Source organism: Misgurnus anguillicaudatus, chromosome 12 (assembly GCF_027580225.2).
Source record: "Misgurnus anguillicaudatus chromosome 12, ASM2758022v2, whole genome shotgun sequence".
Taxonomy (NCBI): Eukaryota; Metazoa; Chordata; class Actinopteri; order Cypriniformes; family Cobitidae; genus Misgurnus; species Misgurnus anguillicaudatus.
In genome coordinates this window covers 12160001-12184458 of record NC_073348.2, presented here as the reverse complement: position 1 = coordinate 12184458, position 24458 = coordinate 12160001, and the positions used below count along the sequence as shown (strand labels likewise).

Sequence of the window (24458 nt, the reverse complement as noted above, 5' to 3'; positions counted from 1 at the left end):
ACGAGTGGATATGATCACATTGCATGCTAGAGGATGGAATGAGCGAAAAAAAAGAAACCTGTGGCCGGTTGCATAAAACTTTAAGACTAGTCTTTAAAGTTAGTCATGAATTTTTTTCTTCAAGACTGATCATAACTGTTTTAAGGATGTTACATAGAAAGATAGATTGGTCAAATTTAAATCCAAATAATAAGACTGATTAGCCCTAACTAATTGCTAGTTAGTCAGAATCATTCTTAAGACGCAGTCTTAATGTCAGGGCTATGTTTATGCAACCGGCCACTGCACAAGTACTTGTCTACACGGTACTTGAAGGTAAACAAAAAAAAAGATTTCATTAATCAAGATTCAATTTCAACTGACTGAATTCTACTGATGAGTGACTTTCCATTAATTATCCTTTTCAGACTATCCAAAAGACAAAGGAAGTCAAAGAGGACATTGAGGCTATAAAGAAGTGTGTGCAAAGGTCTGATGATGAACTGCAACAGTGGGTCACTGATGTGAGACAGTGGGCAGTTGACAGTTAGTATGCACTTGTTGCTGTCTCCTATTAATAGAAAATTATCATACATTTTAAAAATTATTTTCTTGCTGGTTTGTGTTTCAATGCCTGAGCCCTTAAGTGACATTAAGTGCCCACAACAAACAACATTAAAAAGATTAGCATGATTGGGAACTTTTAATAACTTAGGTGATGTAGCTTTCTCCCTTAACTTTGTAAAACTTATTCACTCTTAAAAAATGAGCAAACTAAGCACACATTCTCAGTATCTTTGGCTGAACATTTGTGGATGTCCTTTTTTGTTTTTACATGTATTCCAACTACATTTTTCTTAATGAATCATTTTCCCAAATTGCCAATCACCTTACCCTGAAATATGTACTGTATGTATAAGTTTTTTTTTAGAAATAGTATATTTGTTTTATTTTTGGCACAGAAAATGCATGATCGTGATCAAATACCTTCACAAATTATTTACAGCTCCAGATGACCTCAGAACAGATGATCCAGTGGCGTTGCAACATCTAATTGAAGGCCTATTCTTGGGCATCCAGCAGAAAAAGAGGGATCTGTATCGAGTAACAGGTAAGTAGCCTTTATGTACTTGTGCAGCCTAGTCTCATGAAATTACATACCTATAGTCACATACATTTTTGATTTTTTTTGTGATACTGTCACGAATTTCCACGTTTTTTAGTGATCTTTCATAAATTTATGCTTATATGTCATTGCCACTGTTGCCGCTTCGATTTAGGGTTAGATTTTCATAAATTGACATCCTGTAGTGGAGGACTTTTATTATGCTTTTATTTTCATATTATTATGTTTTATTTTTCATCCTATTTTAAATTTTTTAATTACAATCATAAGCTCATAAATTGTGATTCATATGGAGATAATGTTTTTCTGCTAACGTACAGAATTATGCTCTTTCTGTCTTTTGAGCAAAGTACAATGTCCAAGGACTTAAACATCATGTACTGAGAACAAGACATACGTTTTATGATTTCACTAGATTTGTGTTTAACTGTTCATGTTCTTAATCACTGACAAATTGAAGCTTATCTTCTAAATGACGTAGAAACTGATGACTACACATGTTTCAGCATCTTACTATAAATGTGTGTTCAACCTTGTAAAAATTTTTTAAACTTCTAGCACCATGGGGGTGAGAGTCTATTCTGCAGAATATATAAAATTCAGACAAAGAAAATTCTGTCGACAGTGTGTCTGTGTGATCCTTGACTTTGACTCTTAGTGAGTATTATTTGATGCGGCTAAAATTCCACGACAATAATGGCGCCGAGGATGCGGATTCCACAGCTGAAGACTCCAGAAGGTTTGGGAGAGACTGACTGATCACCCCTGAGACGAGAGGTCTCGGGCTCCGTACCCCAGGCCTAAGGGAAGGGAGAGTCTCAATCATTTCTGAAGTCAAAGCTGACGGAATCTGGAAAAGAACCGTTGTGGTGGCATCTGAATAGATAATACGGTAAGCGTTATTTCGTTCGTGACCATGGGTCAGGGTAATTCGAAAGGGAGTACAAAGTCAATGGATCTGGAAAATGGCGTGAATGCTCGAGTGATCAAATCAAAGGGCACGGGGGCGTTGGAAAGCGTAAAATCTGGGAGAAAAAGTATGATTTTCCTCCTAAAGGAACACTGAGTGTAAAAGCACTCACTTTATTAAGGGAAAAAATCATTGCGGATGGCAGAGAAATGAGAGCACAGAGTAAGATAAAGACCAAGGACGAACTGACTCAGACTAAGTCAGAGCTAAACATTAAGCATAATGTTTTCCTACATCAGGAAACTTATCATTACATGATGAACCTAACTTTCTGTTTTTTTCCTCCTCCATATGCACCTGCACGTACCCCACCTGGGGTACATTTCTCTTATACAAAGGTACCTCTTCTAGACGATGATCTCCAACCCCCTCCAAGAAGACTCCCACAACCACCCGCACAAGAAGCATTACCAAGAATACAAACTGCACCCCCGCCAGCACAAGAACTACCACCTGAGCTAAACTCACCAATCCTCCTCGACAGCACTTTGGAAGAGGAGGAAGTCCAGATAAAAACATCAACACAGGAGAGGTAACATCCTGGGAATCCTACCTAAAGCAAATGTTCCTCGGGGGACTTCAGCCTGAAATTCCAACGAAGGTGAAGCAAACCTGCATCGGATGGGAATCAGGAAAGCTGAGTGAGGTCATTACACATTCTCTACATGCTGAATGCCTGCATGACGAAGAAAAACGAAAGAAGCAGAGAAAGGCCGATCAACAACTATCTTCAGCTTTTGTCAAGATAGGCGAATGGGGCCAGCAACAGCGTTATCAGCACAGTTTCCTTACACAAGGACAACGTTTTCCAGGAGAACTGGCAGCAGAAAGAACGAGAGAAGAGGATTGCAAAGCAGTGGCCGGAAAATCCAAAAGAAATAGTTTGCTGGCATTGCGGACAGAAAGGACACTTGAAAAACCAATGTTTCCAATTCCTGAAATCTCAAGAGACACCGGAATCCCAAGCGTGCGCGGGAAACTTTGCGGGGTGTAAAGAAAAAGGGGACTGAAGCCAGGAGGGGGAAAGAGAGAATCAGACGGAAGGGGGTAAGTCCAATCTTGTTTTTTCTGCGGTTCGAATGCCATATTATCTGCTTGCTAATTCTGTTTTTTCTGATGTGTGTGATAGGGAAAGAAATGCTCTATGCAATGAAGGACTTGCTTTGCTTGATATTGATAAGAAATAATGGTTGAGGGACAGGTTATTGTTGTTTATGGTAGACTCTGGATGCAACTCACTCTGTCATACGCAAAGATGAATTCCCATTTGTCACCTTGAGTGGGCAGTTTAACTCATCTATGAGTGCTACGGGGCATATAGTGAGGGAAGAATTTACTGTTCCACTCTGTTGTATGCATGACGGTAACGAGTTTATGCATATGTTCCTCTTATCTGACGCGTGTCCGGTAAACCTCATGGGGAGGGATTTGATGTGTAAAATTAATGCTAGCATCTTATGTAACTACCAAGGCCTGAATATTTCTTGTTGGGATCCCAGAATGTCATCTATGTGTTTGTCTCTGTTGAATGTGTATGAATGGGCCTTTCAGAGTGAAGAGTTGCATGCTGTTGGGAAGATAAGATTGCCACAAGCCAGCGAGGTCATTCCAGCTGATAACATGCATTGCACAGCTAATAGAAATGGTTCTCTGTAAAAACAGAAGGTTTGACTATAACCCATTACTGCTGGAATGACTCATGGTGTGTGGCACTCGTTCAAATTGACAGAAAAGCAAGAACAAATTTTTGATGTTGAAAATTCGGTACCCCATGTTTCCATTGCAAAAAATACCAGTCAGCCATGGGAAAAAGCAGGTGAATTTGCAAAGGCCTGTAGCGAGGCTGTTGATTGGGAAATGTTGTCAGAAAACGTGCAGTTCTCAGAGCAGATAACAGCACACAGGAGAAGTTGTGTATCTTTTTTTCATTGCTGAGAGAGAGACAGTTATAAAACAGAAAGCTGTTTCTGCAGATTCAAATTTACAAAACATTTTGCCAGCACACATGACGTGTGCTAGCATTGATTTACCGCAAGAGGTTCTTGACAAAGTACCTGACTACCTGTGGGCTAAAGATAAATATGATGTGGGTTTGATTAAAGGGTGTGAACCAGTAGTTATCACCCCAAAGAGTGATTACAGACCATGCAAACCTCAATACCCTCTGAAAAGGGAGGCGCTTGAGGGAATAAGGCCAGTATTTGAGGCCTTATTGGAGAAAGGGATAATTGTTCCCTGCCCAAACTCACCTGTGAGAACACCCATTTTTCCTGTACAAAAGGTCAGAGATGCAGGTCAGCCCACAGAGTGGAGGTTTGTTCAAGACCTCCAAGCAGTAAATGCTGCGGTGCAGGTAAGGGCACCAAACGTGCCGAACCCTTACACAATTCTCTCACAGATACCAGCTGACGGCCAGTGGTTTTCTGTAGTGGATATTTCAAATGCATCTTTCAGTTTCCTGTCCATCCTGATAGCCAGTTTTAGTTTACTTTTACATTTGAGGGGTACAGCGAGAGCCCCACGATTTACAACTCTGCATTGCATTGTTCATTACAGAAACTTGTGTTGGATGATGATGTTGCTTTATTGCAGTACGTGGATGACCTCTTGGTGGCGGCACCGACTCAGCAGTCGTGCACAGACAACACCATACGGTTGCTCACTCATCTAGCTGAGGAGGGCCACAAGGTCAACCCCAAGAAGGTACAGTGCTCTGTCCAGAAAGTAACCTTTCTAGGACACGAAATTACACCAATGGGTAAGTCTCTCTCTCCAAAGAGAATAGAGACGATAGCTAACATACCAAAACCCATTACAAAGAAACAAGTAATGTCATTTTTGGGTATGACATCTTATTGCAGGACTTTTATTGCTAATTATTCTGAGATGCAACAACCATTGCATGACATGATTTATGAGAAACCTTTGGCACCATCAGAGAAGGTAAAGTGGACAGAGAAGGCTGAAAGGGCATTTGTGGAACTAAAACAGACATTACAGCAGGCACCCACTTTGGGGCTGCCAGATCCAAAAAAAAAAAAATCCTTTTATTCAAACTGTGGATGAAAGAAATGGCTGTATGACATCTGTTTTGTTGCAAGAACACGGTGACAAGTTGAGACCAGTGGCATATTTTTCAGGTCGTCTTGATGCGGTGGCCAGGGGCCTACCGGGATGTCTCAGAGCAGTGGCAGCTGCGGAGAAAGCTGTACAAGCCAGCAGTGAGTTTGTGGGATACGCACAGCTGCGTCTGTTGGTTCCTCACTCTGTGTCTCACATACTGCTAGAACAGCGCACATCTCACTTGTCTGCAGCAAGGTGGCTGCGTTATTCCTGTGCATTGTTACAAATGTCTAATGTCACAGTTGAAAGATGTACAGTTCTGAACCTGGCGACATTGTTACCTACACCTGATGAAGGTACACCATATTGTTGTTTGTCTGCCCCACGGGAAGTATGTACACCAAGGCCTGACCTTGCTGACACACCCATACCTGATTGCACCCCCACATATTATGTGGATGGTTCTTCTTCCAGAGATGACAGAGGCATAAATAGGATGGGGTGGACAGTTGTGTCTGACTTTGAAGTAGTGAAATCCGGATGCTTACCACCTCACAAATCTGCACAGGTGGCTGAATTGCATGCACTAACACAAGCTTGTAAAATTGCTACTAATCAATCTATAACCATTTACATTGACTGCTTGTTTCTCTTTTAGAGGAAATTTTACTCCTTTCTCAAATAGCTGTGTGTAAATGCAAAGCACACACCAACGGACAGGACGTGATCTCCAGAGGAAAAGCACGCCCGGATGTGCAAAACCAGCATGCTCATGACTACTAACACAAACTTTTCTCTTACACAGATCTCCCAAGGAAATGAAGCTGAGACAGCACAGGAGTAATTAATAAGAATGCAAACTTTTTCTCTTTAAACAGAAATAGCTCTATGGAAATCGTGTGGAGCTACCAAAACTCCTGAAGGGATTTGGATGGGTCCAAATCAAAAACCCTGCTTACCTAAACACTTTTATTCCCATTTTGCTAGGTTGACACATGGCTTAGACCACGTGTCCAAAGGAGGAATGCTGACAGCCATGGCACAAAATTGTTTCACAAAGGGTTTTTCTCCTGTAGCACAGAGACATTGTGAAAACTGTCATATATGTCTGGGTAATTATGTTGCAAGAGGGGTAAAAACCGAACCTGTGGGGCATCCCATTTCCTGAGGGACCATTCACACATGTAATGATGGATTACATTGAATTGACACCGGCAGAAGGTAAACGGTACTGTTTGGTGATGACAGACATGTTTTCAAAATGGACTGAAGCCACGCCCACCAAACATGCAGATAGTGCTGGGGTGACAAAAATGCTTTTGAAAGACATTATTCCCCGATGGGGAATCCCAAACAAAATTTCCAGTGACAATGGAGCACACTTCACTGCTCAAGTGGTGAAAGATGTGGGTAAATTTTTGCAAATCAATTTGACCAATCACTGTGCCTACCATCCACAAAGTGGAGGTGCAGTGGAAAAAGAGAATGGCACCATCAAGGCAAAACTAAGCAAAATGTGTGAAGAAACTAAATTGAATTGGGTTCAGTGCTTACCACTGGTACTCATGTACATGAGAATGAGGGTCAGAGACCGAACAAAATTGTCCCCATTTGAAATACTTTTTGGTAGACCACCACATAAGGGGTGGGAGCCACACATGGCGACAGGTGATACCCTTCAAAATGAAAATGACATGTTGCAGTATTCTATTTCTATGCCTTCTATCTTTCAAAATATCTCAAAACAGGTTAAAGCAGCCCTACCACGCCCGCAGAGGGACCGATGCACAACATCAAACCAGGAGATTATGTGGTGGTAAAGAACCTCGGGAGGAAATTCTGGAAAGCAGATGGTGGGATGGGCCCTATCAGGTTCTGCTGACAACTCATACCGCCATAAAGATCGCAGAGCGTGCCACGTGGGTGCACGCTGCCCATTGCCGAAGGGTTGGTGCTGGAATCCAATGTGTGATCCAAAGGGAGGACGACTAACTGACTGCATGGTGTGGTGCTACCATACCAGAACCTACAGAGGGAATTAATCATCAAGGGCACACGACCCCAACTATAACTGTGCTCAACCTCTTCACCACAAATCCAAAGGAATTAATCATCAAGGGCACACGACCCCAACTCTAACTGTGCTCAACCTATTCACCACAAATCCAAAGAAATCATCAAGGGCTCACGACCCCAACTTTAACTGTGCTCAATCCGGAATCATCAAGGGCTCACGACCCCAACTCTAACCGTCCTCAATTTCTTCAAGAAAACGAACTGTTTTTCTTCTTTCAAAAATGAGGTTCATGATCATATTATGTGTGTGCACTTTTGCTTTTGCAACTGCACAGAACTATATGTACACTACGATGATGACGAACCAGCAATTTATGAGTAATTTCCTGTGAATGACTAACGTGGGTAATAACCAGAGCTACGTAACGATGACAGTAAATGAAGTTATAAATAAATCATAAAAAGGGAGGAGTGTAGTGGAGGACTTTTATTATGCTTTTATTTTCATATTATTATGTTTTATTTTTCATCCTATTTTTCATTTTTTAATTACAATCATAAGCTCATAAATTGTGATTCATATGGAGATCATGTTTTTCTGCTAACGTACAGAATTATGCTCTTTCTGTCTTTTGAGCAAAGTACAATGTCCAAGGACTTAAACATCATGTACTGAGAACAAGACATACGTTTTATGATTTCACTAGATTTGTGTTTAACTGTTCATGTTCTTAATCACTGACAACTTGAAGCTTATCTTCTAAATGACGTAGAACCTGATGACTACACATGTTTCAGCATCTTACTATAAATGTGTGTTCAACCTTGTAATCGGGGCTCTTAGGTTTTTAAACTTCTAGCACCATGGGGGTGAGAGCCTATTCTGCAGAATATATAAAATTCAGACAAAGAAAATTCTGTCGACAGTGTGTCTGTGTGATCCTTGACTTTGACTCTTAGTGAGTATTATTTGATGCGGCTAAAATTCCACGACAATCCTTACCCAAACCCTAAAGCAGGGGACAATGGGTTAAAAAACAGATAATATACAAAAAAATCAGAAAAAATAGTATAAACCAATACTTAAAGTGACATCCTAACACAAATACCAAATCTAACCCTAAACCAAAGCGAAAATAGTTTGAAAATAGGAAAAAGCAGTAACCAATACGTGACAATGACATGTAAACAGAAATTTGTGACACAGTCACAAAGAAACATGCGATTACAAAAAAGAATCAAACATTTACGTGACTATAGGTACATCATTTTGTGAGACTGGGTTAACTTGTGGCACTTAAACCACTACATAACCTTTTTACATTGAGTGAACAGTCCTACCTTTCCCATATGTCCAATGTTACCATCACACAACTCACTGCATTACTTGAAAATTAACCACATTCTAGGTGTTTTTATATGGTTTTATGACCAGATATGTAGTATTGTGGTTAAAATATTCTACAATTATATTTTTAATTGCTGATGTTTTGTGAGCTTTATACCAACAATTTAAGGTGCCTTTTGGATGTCCATTAGCACAATGACCAAATTTTTGCATATCCTCCTTAAACCTTTTTTTGCGGTGGTTTTTGCTGCAGACCGTAACAAACAGCGACACAAGATCCGAAGACGGATTGGAGAGGACAAGAAAAGGCTGTTTATAGCCATATCCCAATACAACGATCTACCAAACACCACAGAATCTGTAAGGGATCTCAGGTTTCGGAAGGAGAACAAAACTGCAATCGTTCCCGGGTTTCGGACACAATATGTCTGAGAGCGTTGCTAGAGTACGAATATATTGTATAGAAATATGGAGCGTTTAAGTGTTAACCTTAAATCAAAACTAAACAACAGATTTGTAAATGAAAAGGTTTAATTACAGTACTGACTTAAAGTTACAGTTGAAATGGTTACACTATAAATGCATGAAATGGTGAATAATACAAACAATTGACTGTTTCCAATGTATGTGAGATATTACCTGATAAGATAGAAAACAGAGAAAGAAAGTTTAGAAGAAAGAGATTCACACTTGAGAACTGAAATCTAGGCCTAAAGGCCTGAACCCCAGAACTTAGGTGAAGAAAGAAAGGAAAGGGGAAAAGGCCAATGCAAAGGCAAAAACTAAAATGCAAAGGCCCAGAGCTCATAAAAACCTTGACCTTTATCCTCTATCTCTTGACCATGTGACTAAGCCTAACTTGATACATTCAAATTGACCAATCAAAAGATCACCTTTAACCCCCACTGTACTTGACCAAACCCAACATAATACATTCAAACTGACCAATCAGAAGACCATCTTTAACCCCCACTGTATTGGATAAACAGCTGTTACAATAGTCTTTGATCGGCACAGGGGGTTGTGCCAAGTTGTGACCAAGGAATAAGTTCCTTCAATTTTAATCTTACAATCCGCCCTTTGGCAACATGGGCCACACGTAAGAAGATCCATGATGACACAGTTCATAAGATTATGCTTTCAGTTGTGTGCAGTGGTCATCTTTAGACTTATTGTCCAAACTGGTTGCTGGTTGATGAGACTTGAAGACGTCCTTCTCCTTTCAGCCCTGCATGAAAGGCTTCACCGAATGGAATTGCACCTTTCATAGTTATGCAGATGTCCATCGATACTTTACACTTTCACAAGAACAGGCCCTGAAGGGGGTTTCACTTTTGTCCTTCTCTTTGAGGCAACACCCAAGATGTGAAACAGCAGGAATCCTGTGATTCTCAGTGTAACCAAATACATGATATTTAAAAATCTTAATTTTCCAGTATAACCATTATAAATTAAATGAACAAAATGAAAACAAAGAACATGATAGTTTTAAATGTCTTGCATAAAGAGCAAATGAAATATAAAACATAATAGCAAAATTAATGATATTATTACACATAGAAAATAACTCTTCATCAAGATTTCAGTATTTGAGACATAAAACTAATCAAACTTTTTGAAAAGAAACCAAAACAGATGCTTAAAATCAGACCGTTTGAAATAATGACTAAAGTGAGGCTAATTGTGTTTGCTATGTGATTGAATTTAACGGAGGCTATGTGTGAATACCATGCTGCAATAAAAGTGAGGAAGATAAAATTGTGATGCAAATTTAGTCCTGTTGTTGAAAACAGGGAGCCATTTTGATATAAGTATGAGATTGTAATCTGGCTTTGTAAATCTTCTCACACCCGTGTTTTTAGTTAAGCATGGTAAAAGTGCTACTGGATCCTGTTGTGAGGTAAAACATTTTCATTAATGTAATTATATAACACAATGTAGCCACATGGCATTTTTGTGCTCCTCTATAGGGTCTTACTGCAGCTATACAAGGAATAGCAGAGTTTACCACTTAGGAGACAAATCTTTCAACATAGAAACACATTCAACTTGAAACTGGTAGACAATTTCAAGAGCAAAAGTTATTCCATTAACACAAGACAACTGGTCTAGAATACATGTAGCTTCAACAACCTCTCACTTAAATGTTTTGTCAAACACTTACAATGGAAACAGTCAAGTGTTACAAGAAATTAACTTCATTAGCCTATGTGTATATAGTACAACAAACAACTACAATTTGTGTTCTATAGAAACAACAATGCATTATGACCAATTACAAATCAGGAAATGCAAACAGGATAATCTATGAGAATGTTAAACACATGCTAACTGGCTGATAAGCCACTAGCAAGTGAGGTTAACAGCTGGAGTCCTTGCATGAACAATGCAGTTAACTCAGTAAGAGTTTTACCAGCAAAACTAGATTGCTTACATCTGTCCTTAGAAAGTGATTTCCTACATTTCAAATAATAAGGTGGAGGTCTGCCCCTGCCCAGTGACCAGCATTTCTCCTCTGTATGGCCTATTTTATGACAGGAATTACAAAGCCTGTTCATTTTGCCACCGGGTCTGTAGCTTGGTTCTACTGGAGCTTCAGGAGGTCTGTGACTCTCTAATGCTTCATTCACATCATGCGGTTCTTTTCCAGCATGTTGATGCATCACCCCAATCACTGAGATAGGAACACTTTTCTGGGTTCTGGAAAATACATTCTCTTTAGTACAAGTAGCATCTTTTTTAGTCCCATAGCTGTTAAGCGTTTGGGGAGACTTAGTGTCTCGCACAATTAGTTTAGCCCTTACATCTGCAATAATGTCTTTATACTTCTCACACTGTTTAGCCAGGGCTAACTGCTCAGATGATAGTTGATCTATATGAGTTTGAAGATTTTGGATCTTTGCCTCTGACTTTTGTAATTCAGCATTTTTGGTATTCAATTCAACACACTTAGAGTTTAGGATAGACTTAACCTGTCCAGCCATTTTACGTAGCTCCAAGCACTTCATGTAATTCAAAGCCTCAATGATTTCAGCATGTTTGGATTTTCTTTGTTCACTACCAACCATGCGCCACCATGTGAGAATATCATCAGTGGTAGCGTAGTAATCCAGACCCTTTCTATATAATTTATAAAGTGTAGATTCAACTTTCTCGCTCCATAAATCAAACAATATATCATTACTGAAGTTATTCCCTTCCATCCCAGAGGAGATAATCTGAAATAATCTCTAACTGTACAACAATGTTAGGACTATTTAAGGTCCTTCTAATTTCTGTTTCATACAATTCATGCAAATGGAGATTTAACTAACCATGCCATGAAACAATGAAAACAGACTTACCCACTGTGTGGTCAGAAGGCCTTTAATCCATTCACAGGATTAACTGTGATAAAGTCCTTATTCAGTTGATCAATCAAAGTAAAACTCAGAAAACTCACCGCAAGGGATCCCCGTACGGGCCACCAAACTGTAAGGGATCTCAGGTTTCGGAAGGAGAACAAAACTGCAATCGTTCCCGGGTTTCGGACACAATATGTCTGAGAGCGTTGCTAGAGTACGAATATATTGTATAGAAATATGGAGCGTTTAAGTGTTAACCTTAAATCAAAACTAAACAACAGATTTGTAAATGAAAAGGTTTAATTACAGAACTGACTTAAAGTTACAGTTGAAATGGTTACACTATAAATGCATGAAATGGTGAATAATACAAACAATTGACTGTTTCCAATGTATGTGAGATATTACCTGATAAGATAGAGAACAGAGAAAGAAAGTTTAGAAGAAAGAGATTCACACTTGAGAACTGAAATCTAGGCCTAAAGGCCTGAACCCCAGAACTTAGGTGAAAAAAGAAAGGAAAGGGGAAAAGGCCAATGCAAAGGCAAAAACTAAAATGCAAAGGCCGAGAGCTCATAAAAACCTTGACCTTTATCCTCTATCTCTTGACCATGTGACTAAGCCTAACTTGATACATTCAAATTGACCAATCAAAAGATCACCTTTAACCCCCACTGTACTTGACCAAACCCAACATAATACATTCAAACTGACCAATCAGAAGACCATCTTTAACCCCCACTGTATTGGATAAACAGCTGTGACAATAGTCTTTGATCAGCACAGGGGGTTGTGCCAAGTTGTGACCAAGGAATAAGTTCCTTCAATTTTAATCTTACACCACTTTGTAAGGGTAACAAATATGACCCCATCCATCCGTTTGGCCCAACGACGGAATCCAAACGCTGGCGATGAGTTCTAGCGCGTTCGGTCTTTTCCGGCGCTTATAAAGACAAATTAACGTTACGCAACTTTACACCTGACTCCAAAGATATAAAACGTATTGTAATATGAATCAAATTGATATAAATATAGAATTTGGATAAACATTTGATAGTTCTATTTACTCATGTTAACATTGAACTCATTCATTTTGATTACCAATATCATATCAGCCCACATCGGCCGTTGTGCGGGTTCTGAAACATAAACTTAACCACACCAGAGGTCCTGACTTATATAGCCCACGTATATTAATCACAAATATACTCAACTTAGTTAGGGTTAAATAGTTAAACTTAACTGCACCAGAGGTCCTGACTTATATAGCCCACATATATTAATTACAAATATACTCAACTTAGTTAGGGTTAAATAGTTAAACTTAACCGCACCAGAGGTCCTGACTTATATAGCCCACGTATATTAATCACAAATATACTCAACTTAGTTAGGGTTAAATAATGAGTCTATCCGTGTAACCAGAGAAAATGATTAAAGCAACTGCCCCATGCTGTCGTGCCCTTAATTATCATTAGAAAATATTATGCAACCCAGCCAACTATATTCAACTTAATGCAGAACTCAAGACTATAATTATAGTAGAGATACTGATCAGAGGTCCTGACTTATCATCTGATAGTCCACATATAGTAAAGTAATGGCTGAACCTCTTAGTTCATCGGTATAGACAATTAGCATGAATTTACACCCCGGTTATAGATTTATGGTGACAAAGGATATCGTAATACTTATTGTAACTTAGAAGAGTCAATGATACAGAGAAGATTAGAATGAATACAAATGTAACAATTTATTTACCAGGTAAGAAAAACATAATTCAGAAGCCAATTTACATTCCAATTCAAATACGAAATCAAACGAAAAACCATTGCATACCTGGTAAGGAGATGAAGATCTGGTTACAGATTCCTCAAAATAAAATAAAAAGAAACATGATGCTGTATCAAAGATACAACATCACGGGGGTGCATTTCTAGATATAGAAAGTCCCGCCTGAGTCTTCTACCCATCTCCTTAAATAACCAGAGAAGCATATAGGAGTTTGGTACTGATTGGTTGTTGTAAAATCAGGGGTGTAGCCTAATATACATACAGTGGGTGATTGGTCAACATGTCTAAGTTAGGAGTTGTCTCCCAACATTAGGTTAAGTTTACTTATTTATTGTCACAGATTAACATTGAATCCTGTTGTCATATTAACAAACCCAAATGTACCACTTGCATTAAAACACCAAACAAGACCAGTTTCAGATACTTTGTGTATACAGAATGTAGCATTCCATATACAGTTTGCTTGAGAACATGAGAAGAGGGGGACGACAAAAGTGTGGTAGGGTGTCCCACACCATGGGGTAGATGTGAATTCTTTGAGAAAGGTTTCAGATGATAATTCAACAGGAATTAGGAAGCGATTCCCTGTGGATTCAGCCATTTGCTGCTGGCTTCAGGAAATACCTTTTGTCAGGGTTTGGCACCACCTTACAGCTCTTACAGGTTGAAGACCTTCTGGCAACAGAAAGCCCTATCTGGCCTTGGGATTCTAAGTTTGACATGAGTCTTTTTAGTGAATTCTCAATAAACACTTAAGTAATCTTAAACTGATTGTGTGCTCAGATCAGAAATAGAAAAAAATAATTACTGGATTAGGCAAATTTTATTTTTTAATTTAACACCTTTATACGTGTGTGTGTGTGTGTGTGTGTGTGTGTGTGTGTGTGTGTGTGTATGTATATATATATATATCAAGTACAAGTTAACAGATTACAGCCATTTTAACCCTCAAACGGTCCTTGGGGTCTATATGACCCCAAACAACATTTAATTAGTTTAAAAAAAAAAGGTTCTCTTTATCTCGGAGTTATAAAATTGTGCGACTTGTCCTAAATAATCTATCTTTACATATACAAAAATCTGGGCTTGATTCGGTTGTTCTAAAGTTATGTACATTTTTATTATTAATCTGTCGCTTGCAGAAAATGCAGAAAATTAGATATATAAAGTGGTGTGACCTAATGTACACACACACATACACACACACATTCTGGTTTCCATGTTTTGTGGGGACATTCCATAGTCATAATGCATTTTATACCATACAAACTGTATATTCTATTCCCCTAACCTACCCCATTCCCTAATCCCAACCATCACAGAAACCCTTCTACTACTTCACATTTTCAAGAAACATCATTCTGTTTGATTTATAAGCTTGTTTCCTCATGGGGACATAAAAATGTCCCCACAAGGCCACAAAAATACTGGTATTGCTATCTTTGTGGAGACAATTGGTCCCCCCAACGTGATAATTACCAGGTACACACTAGAGATGCGCGGTTGGCGGTTACAGCCGCGGACTCCGCGGATAAACCGCGGATCGGGCGGATGACGTGACGAAAAATAATATTTTAATTAAATTCGGGCGGGTGGCGGATCGACTGCTTGTTATTAGCTTTGTTCTTCAAAGCATGCGACCTTAAAGGTAAGCACTATGTCTATCAAGGTGGCAGGCTCAGAAGTTTGCGAAGAGAACTGAAATGAGACGGTCTAACCTTAGAGGACCCATAATTTGGGTCACCTGTTGCAGGCGCCCCCAGTAGCGCCCATCGCGCCTGTCAGCAATAAACAACGGAGACATTTCTGACTTATTAAAATAATGTAATCAGAAAAATATGAATTTATTTTAAAAAATATGACACATTGATGTAGATTAAACAATTCAACAACAGTATATCAAATAATCAACCTTAGAAATATACGCAACATAAACCGAATAATATTAACACAAAACATAACATATAATACTAAAACAGTGACAAGAAAAAGTCTTCTAAATACACTTTTATTTAATAAAGGTTTTAATTGTTTGGGATAGCCTGGCTGTTAAGGATCCATTCGTTCTATCATTAACAGCGTGGAGAAATGAGGACGCATTTTGACACAGCTCTTATCAACGCCGGCGAAGGAGGTACGTGGCAAACTCAAAAAAATGAGAATTAAAAACAAAGGAAATCAAAGGTCAGAAAAGGGTTGCCTGGAATAAGTTTTACAAAGTGGTAAATCAGGATGACACCAGTGCAGACTATGTAATTTGTGCGTTTAATTTAGGCTATTTATTTATTTATTTTTGTCCCATGTCATGTGCGCCGATCGGAGACTGGTCTTTATGATTTAAAAAGAAAGCATTCAAGTGAACAGTACTAAATGAGCTTGAAGCAAAAATAAATTTCAGCAAATGCAAACTTCAGTCAAACATAGTAAGAGGTGAAGTATAGCTTTAGCCTACAGAAATGCTTATTGCATTAATTTTTAAATGTGTGCGAGGTCCGTGCACGTCCTTCGCTAGCTAAACGAGCATTAAATATTAATGACGTTGAGTTTATTGTTTTTATTAATTTATATTCACAAAACTTATCAACAAAACATCGATTAAAATTAAGAGACAAATTATCTGAAACGAAATTCATTTTAAAGTAGAAAACAAAACTTAAATTAAACTCGAAAATAATGTCTGACCCATTACAATTCTCCCTTCATATTGGCCTTTACAACGCCCTATATGGCGTTTAAAATTACGGTCTATCTTTCGTAATAAGCTAACTAAAATTAAACAAAACATAAACACATTACAATAATATTCAAACCCAACAATACTCAAACATAAATATAAAATAGACATTATCTATGATGATACATGTTAAAACAATCCGATATAGCGTGTATAATAGCTGGTTGGTAGATGTTGACTATTTTTGTCAAAACTCCGTTGCAAACATCCATTTACCTGAATAAAATAATTTTTACTTTGAAAATGATGCGCTGTCACGTTAACATCAGCTGTTCGTTTAGATAAGACTCCATCTACATTTACACTCAGCGCAACGTCTGAGTTCTCAAACTAAAACAGGGTCTGCAGCGTTGACGAACGAATCCGTTTATGAGGGTCGAAAACGGTGATGTAGTGCAGATGAAAGGCGTAAACGTAGCAAAAGTAACGCATTTTAAAGGATAAACGCATTAATGTAAACATAGCCAAGTTCACTGCTTATATTCTAGGGCTTTCTAGTCTCGCGGCTGTCATCAGCAGCGCCTTGCATCGCCCAGTCAGCGGATGGCGGGCGGGTGCGGTTTTAAAAACTAGTCAGAAACGTTGGTGCGGATGGATGGCGGACGGATGATGAGTTTTGTGATGCGGTTGCGGATGAAATAATAGCCCATCCGCGCATCTCTAGTACACACACACACACACGCTCTCTCTTTTCTTTTCACGCACACACTCTCTCTCTCTCACACGCGCACACACACACACACACACACACACACACACACACACACACACACATACAAACACAAACACACACACACACACACACACACACACACACACACACACAGGAGAGACTGCCACGGAGAAATTTTTTATAGAATTTGGCAAATAAAATCAGGCACAAATGCTGAAAAAAGATATAAAGGTGTGTGACCTAATGCACGCACATTAGCGACCATTAAAATAGACATACTAGGCATTCGTAATGTAAATAAAAAGAGGCTTTATTTCAGCCTAAGAGTGCTTGGAAACAGCCATTAGATTACATTGCCCTGTAAACTGGCAACAACATACACCAATGAGCCATAGAAACCAGCATGGTCATATTAATATAGAGATAGGATAATGATAAACCAGGGGTGTCCAATACATCGATCGCAAAGGCAATGCCGGTAGATCGCATATAATTTAACTCTGTATTCTCATGCTGCTCCATGCCTCCACTTAAGTCTTTTTGAGTTGCTGTGCCTTTCTTCTCATATGTGTTTTTATAAATCTTATGCCTGCCCACTGCAGCTCAGTCGTGTAAACTTCCGAAATTTACAAGCATGCAATCGCATCGCATTCTTGCTTTCATGCACGAGATGAAGCACGCGAGAGCGAGCGAACGAGGGAGAGAGAGAGAGAGAGGCAGCGTTGTGCTGATATGCTTCTGATACTATTGTAATTTTCTATTTTAAACAGTACTCGACATGTGCTCCAAGATTTTTTTTAACTCCTCAAGAAAATAGAGTAATGGTGACATCCCTAAATCCAATGTAGAGATATAAGCAGTATAGTCCACGCATTTAAAGTATTTTTAGCATGTAGAACTTGTCGGCTTTATCATTTTAAAAGTAGATCACCACACAAAAAAGCAGCATTTGTATTATCTATTCACAAATTCCCTACCTTAATTTCTCCTGCAGATCGTCTTTCATCTTTTAATTCTCCGTTTGTTTTGTTGTTGTGGCTGGCAGCCAGCGGGAGCTACTTGGCGCTTCCGTGACGTCAAAGGTTTGGGGATATCAAGTTACGTTGCGCAAGTTACGTTGCGGAAGTTACGTTGCCACATAGGCCTACGTTTATCCTTATCAAAGAACGTAATTAAATGTAAAAATATATATCCCCAAATATTTAATATATATGCTACAGGTAATTAGACACAACATATCAGTTTTTTAATTTTGTTTTTAATGACCCGCCCCAACCCGCCCCGCATTCAAGTTACAATTTCTTTACCCGCCCCAACCCGACCCGCGGGTTACCCGCGGGTTACGAAACGACCCGCGCATCACTAACGCACATGTACACTCTTTCACACACATACAAACACACAGACATCCTCTCTCTCTGCTTCTCACACACACACACAGACGCACACACACAAGCACGCACACACACAGACAGACACAACCTTACACTCAGTCAATTTTCTGTGTGGCATTTTGTAAAAACTTTCAAAATGCATTAAAAAAATGCTATTTGAAATAATATTTATTTTTAATTTCCTTTCTAATGTTTATATAAACATACATTCACAAAATATATCACTAAAGTAGTGATGTTGAGCAGTTGTCCATATCCAGTAAAATGAATGGGTCTCTATGGGCATCTGCTGATCAAAATGATTTAATTCCTATACTGTAGTTATTTTATGTTTGAATTCAACACCGAACACCTATATCAATATCTAAAAACAATTTAAATCAAATTTAGATCATGATTTATGTGAATTTTTATAAAAATGTATTATTTTTCAGGCAAGCTAATGGTGTAGTTGAGGAATTTAGTGGTACACGGGTACAAAAGTACTTCAAATCTCTCAAAACACAGCTTTATTGTATAGATGAGAAGTAAACAAAAAATTATATATTATTTGTATTATTGAAAATGTATATTTTTCTTACAATTATGCTTTAACTTTTTGGGTCATATAGACCCCAAGGGCCAGTAATGTAAACAGAAAACGAGGAGCGTTTGAGGGTTAGTAGGTGTAAATAGCAATCATGCTGTTCTGTAAGTCTCATTTGCTTACAGTCGGATTTTTGAACTTTACTCCTTTTTAAATTATTAATTCGGGACACATGTCACAGGGTGACTATTGTAGGGCGGAACCAAAAGCGGCAGAGATTGGTTCCGCCCGAAGATGGTTTCCGCCCAGGCCGCATTCGACGACACACTCCTTCACTTCCTGGTTTCCAGGGCAACGTAATCGGGGCCTTACGAGCCACAGGTGCGGAAAATCAATGAAGCAAACTGTGATTGGAGGCTGGGGGTTGATGAGACACATAAATAGCTCTACAGGAACACAAGTAAAGGAGAACTGACACGGGGGAAGCTCCTTTTGCCAAAGGCAGAGTAAAGACACGCACCTTTTGAAGAGCCGAAGGCTCTGTTGATCCGGGCTGCGCTAGGAAGCGCGCGGAAAGAAGACGGAGCCACAGGGGGCGAAAGAAAGGCAGCTGTGGATCTTTAAAAGGAGCACCCCAAAAAGTGCTGATGTGCTGATTGTGACTGTTGTGCGTTATGACTGTTGTCATCGTGTGGGTTCACTCGACGCGCTACTGGTGGCGGTCGGACTCTCTCTCTCAAACTGAAGTGATGTATTGGAAGTAAGTGAAAACCTTAAGGGCTGAAAGACGAACGGAAACTATGCATATGAAGACACATTAAGAGGGAAAGAAACGAAGTTGTGTGAGTATCAACCGTGAAGGAAATTGTGGAAACTTTTGGAAGAGACACACTGTTGCAGAGTTGACGTCGCCGGTTGAGTGGATCAGAGCGAAGGGAGAGAGACAAACACTTTAAAGTATTGAGTGAGTAACAGTATTGTTGTACAGACACTGTTTTCTACTAACCTGTCTTCTAGCACATACCTCCGGGAGAAGGAGAGCGGCCCTACCCCTAAGGAAGCGTGGTGGGTGAGCCGAGGAGATTTTGGGTTTGAAGCCACCCACAGTGACGAGACCACCACTAAGGCCTTGAGATCCATCGCCAATCGGACTCGGGCAAAGTGGGCGAAGACAGGCGTCCTTTGTGTGCACACGATTGTGGTGGGTGAGTCTTTGTGCCGTGGAAACTTTCACTGTAGCGTGGTGCTGTGTATTTTTGCTGTGTATTACTGTGTTTGTCTCGTCAGACAAACCCCCGCCTTCATACATTTTGTCTGGGATGACGAAGTGGCTGTCGGCCCTGGTGGAAATTATTATACTGTACGTGTGAGTGTGCTTCTGGCTACTAGTGACGGAGTGGCGCCCCGAAATGAGCCCTGCGTAGACATTGGGTGACCAACGCGCTCGTCGAGAGGGTCCGCCCCCGACGTTACATGGAAAACTACATGTCCCATCTGACCCATCGAGAGAAATCAAGTACCGTAAGTCCGCCGAGCTTACCTGATTCAACTAAATAACCCCCAGGTCTGTGATCCACTTCGAACAGGAGGGCACCGCACCCAGCTGCTGTCTGTGGAGAGAGAAAGAGAGAAAGTGAACGCCAGAGAAAACGAACAGAGCAAACCTCACACTCACCGTAGGCTGTATGCAGTGAAGCGGTGAGAAAGCCGAGTTGAACTAACTGTGTCTTGTGTCCCAGCCGCTGTCTGTGGAGAGAGAAAGAGAGAAAAAGAACGCCAGGGAAAACGAACAGAGCAAACCTCATACTTACCGTAGGCTGTATGCAGCGAAGAGGTGAGAAAGCCAAGTTGAACTAACTGTGTCTTGTGTCCCAGCTGCTGCCTGTGAAGAAAGAGAGAGGGTGAGCGACACGAGAATGAATTGTGTGGAAACCCAGCCTGTGGAGAACGAGAGCCTGAAAAGGCCGTTATTTTAAGTTCCCCCTCTCCCCTCCCCTATTGACTATTTTAAGTAAATTAAATAAAGGACATTTTAATATTATGTTTACCTTGTGTGTCTGGTCATTGGGGTGGCTTTGGGAACCTCCTCGAGGTGGAGAAAGGGGCGTGACCTTATTAACATCTGGGTCCACCCCTACCTGTGACACACACACATACACACCTAAGGTTTAAGGAGGTCTGTGCGTGACCGCTTAAAGGGATAGTTCACCCAAAAATTAAAATTCTGTCATTTCCGGTAAACAAAGGAATATATTTTGAGAAATGTTTGTAACCAAACCGTTTGTGGACCCCCTTCACTTCCATAGTAGGAAAAAAGAATAGTATGGAACTAAATGGTGTCCACGAACGGTTTGGTTACAAACATTTCTCAAAATATCTTCCCTGGACAGAGAATTGTACCACTTACATCGTATTTTACTCACAAAAGGCTTTAAAGGGATAGTTTACCCAAAAATGAAAATTATGTCATTTGCTCACTCTTATGTTGTTACAAACCTGTATAAATTTATTTATTCTGATGAACATGAAGGCATATATTTTGCGGACTGTTTGTAACCAAACCATTCGTGGACCCCATCGACTTTCATAGTAGGAAAAATAATAGTTTTGAAGTGAATGGAGTCCACGAACGGTTTGGTTACAAACATTTCTTAAGGTGTCTTCCTTTGTGTTCATCGGAACGGGTAGATGTGTACAGGTTTGTGGCAGCATGAGGATGAGTAGGTGATGGCAGGGTTGTAATTTTTGGGTGAACTATACCTTTAAGACGTAGTATTTTAATATGGTGGTTAATTCAATTGTTGATTTGTCTTCGTAGAATCTGACACTTCCTTAGCCATGAAGAAGAAGGTTTTTGACAAGGTGATGCAGCTGGAGAGACTGATTGAGGAAGAGGCTATACTTGTAGAAGAAATGAAACAACACTTGGACCCATCTTACGAGAACCTACAGGGCCTTGAAGAACCAGGCTAGTGTACTATCAGAGGACCTGGCCACACAGAGTGAGTACTGATTTCTTAATGCTGTTTACTTCATATAATTATATTAAACTGCTTTAGAGATGGTGATTTATAGAAAATGCCATATTATGGTGTGTTGGTGCACATCTAAATAATTTTTTTTATTGTATATCCATATTTGATTTTTAGGCTATATCCTTCAGGACTTTCTGTTCAAGCTTACCATGGCCTGCACAGTGCTGTCCTCCAAAGACTTGAGGAGCTCAAGACAGACCTGGTAGCTGTGAAAGAAACATATTCCCAAATAGTGGTAGGTGGGAATGGTGGAACTGTTGTTGAAGAAGAAGATGTAGACCCATATGAGCATGTCTCCACAGATGCCTCTACAGATGATGAATTATAGATTCTGTCCTCTCCACTGCACAATTCATTATGCATGTAGATTCTGTCCTCTCCACTGCACAAATCATTATGCATGTTATACCTTTTTTTTATTAAATGTTTAAATCAACAAGATTTATCTCATCTGAATGTAAACAAAGCAGCTGTTGTGGTAATCACCTTTGTTTCAGTGAGAATTATGCATGTACGCAGTTGTGTATGTGTTTAGTTGTCCGTTGAGAGAATTAAGAAAAATAATTATATTTACGTGTTACTAATTAAAGTGAATGTCTTCTGATTCTTACATTCATATATGGTTTCTGGATAACTTGGTGATCTGAGTATGCCTGCTTTGTCATGTGGAACCAGTTTAGGCTGATCAGTAATTTACTTCCCCTCCTGTCTTAGTTGGTGGTGTCTGCATGGTCTAGTCCAGGGATTCCCAAAGTGTGGTGCGCGCACCCCCAGGGGTACGCGAGCAGCCACCAGGGGGTGCGCGAGAGGAAAAATGTAATGGCGGTCTGTTTCTTTAAATGGGATTTTCCATACATTAAAAAAATAAAAAATGAACAGTAAACATTTCCTTTGTAATCGCTTTTATTTTAAATAAAAAACTATAATAAATGAGTTTTTGATAGAAACGTAGAAGACAGCTGCTGTCTTTTTCTACGCACTGCTTTTCTGTTATGCACTGCAGCCACCATATGCGTGCCAACTCGTTTCATTCATTCCATATATATTATAAATATGCTTAACTGGCTGAAATCAGGGAAACTGTCAAGTGTGGGACGTCTTATGATAAAGTTGTTAGTCACGAAGGAGGAGAGGGACCAAGAGAGAGAGACGTTTTTATGGCAAAAATAGAAATAATGAAATGTGACGAGACATGGGCACGTCTAATGCACAGGAAGCGAGCAATGTGTTTTCATGCATGGTAAAGAGACCGCCAATGAATTATATAATAAAATACATAAATACTTACAAAGACACTGTAGAGAACTTATTAAAAGCTTTCATTTAATTTAGTTTTAAACTTGAGCTGTTATAATGAATCTGCAAACTATTATACACCTTTTGTGCGAACAGTAAAGGCTTTCGTGAATGATGGGTCTGCACGTTACGCACGCATCTAGAAGGAGAGCGCACTGCTAAATATGAGGAAACTGTCATATATCTTCTATTAGCTGATGGCAGTAAGTGTACATTTTTTACCATAGGAAACTCGAATGGCATCTAAATATCACAGTGGTTAAACGCATACACGGGGGCGCGCATCTACGCTGAGCATAGCTGCGTCTGGTCCCAGATAGCAAAAAATATCCGCATGGCTTTTTTATGTCGCCAGCCCCAAGCTGTCGGCTATCCCCCCAGTCACATTAGCTACAAGCGACAGAGACAGAGCGACAGGCTACCATTCATTTTCAATGGAAGTGGCCGTTTGCCTGCGACAAGCGACGAGCTCAGCGCTGCGCGAGCAAGGCGGGGCCAAAATAGACAAGCAGGCTATTTTATGCAAATACTGAGCGATGCGACAAAGCGACTGCCAATCGGAGTGAAGGAGCAGCGTGACGTAGGTCTGTGTTCGAGTCTGAGAAAATAATTCAAGATGGCGGAAAAAGCGTATTTATGTATATATCTGATAAGTTTGGCATTTTATCTCATATATTTTGTTACTTTTATCGAGAAATAAATACTTTTAAATCCAAAAACACCGTTATTGAAACTTAACAATACCTCTAAAGTGACTTTTGATACCGCTTTTGGAAACTAGCCAAGGAACGCCCATCAAGCGAGTGCGTGTTGCTCGGTGTCGTTCACTTTTGTAGCTAATGTGACTGTAGGGTCAAGGTGCGTCCCACTGGCAGGGATGAAACTTTTGCCGCCGAATACGTCACTCTCATTTGTTGCGAGATGCCGCCAGCATGCAGCCGGCGGACCGACTGCTTAATTTATGCAAAAGCGGCTGCAGCGGCCGTCAGACCTGTTTGCGATTACACCCTTATGACGCTTACTGCCGCTAGAGCACCGCCGGTGGTCCGCCGACTCATTGCTATCTGGATAGTTTCAGATGGTGCAACACGCGTAAATATTTTTCACAATGTCAGACGTAGTTGCAACCGGCCCCTGGTTATTTGTGCAAGATTAAACAT

General features: G+C 39.9%; 1 protein-coding gene across 2 annotated transcripts; it reads left to right on the top strand.

The window, feature by feature from the left end:
- The first annotated feature begins 4 nt into the window (after positions 1-4).
- On the top strand, positions 5-22723 carry LOC129447577 (uncharacterized). 2 transcript variants are annotated; one of them, XM_073873976.1, is made up of 5 exons: positions 26-315; positions 408-525; positions 986-1090; positions 21786-21969; positions 22131-22723. In XM_073873976.1, the coding sequence occupies exons 1-4, from the start codon at positions 253-255 to the stop codon at positions 21938-21940; spliced, it is 441 nt and encodes a 146-aa protein (XP_073730077.1). In that variant the 5' UTR covers positions 26-252; the 3' UTR covers positions 21941-21969; positions 22131-22723. The 2 variants fall into 2 exon arrangements, 1 of the variants encoding a protein (XP_073730077.1); XR_012372468.1 differs by lacking the exons at positions 21786-21969; positions 22131-22723 and adding an exon at positions 8756-8864 and having other exon boundaries at positions 5-315; positions 408-529.
- Positions 22724-24458: the final 1735 nt, after the last annotated feature.

Excerpts from the sequence above, each read along its gene's own strand:
- LOC129447577 (XM_073873976.1), top strand. The coding sequence starts at position 253 with ATGTCAGGGCTATGTTTATGCAACCGGCCACTGCACAAGTACTTGTCT. Across the intron at positions 526-985 it reads GAGACAGTGGGCAGTTGACA|CTCCAGATGACCTCAGAACA; the intron begins GTTAGTATGCAC and ends AATTATTTACAG. Across the intron at positions 1,091-21,785 it reads GGATCTGTATCGAGTAACAG|AATCTGACACTTCCTTAGCC; the intron begins GTAAGTAGCCTT and ends TTGTCTTCGTAG.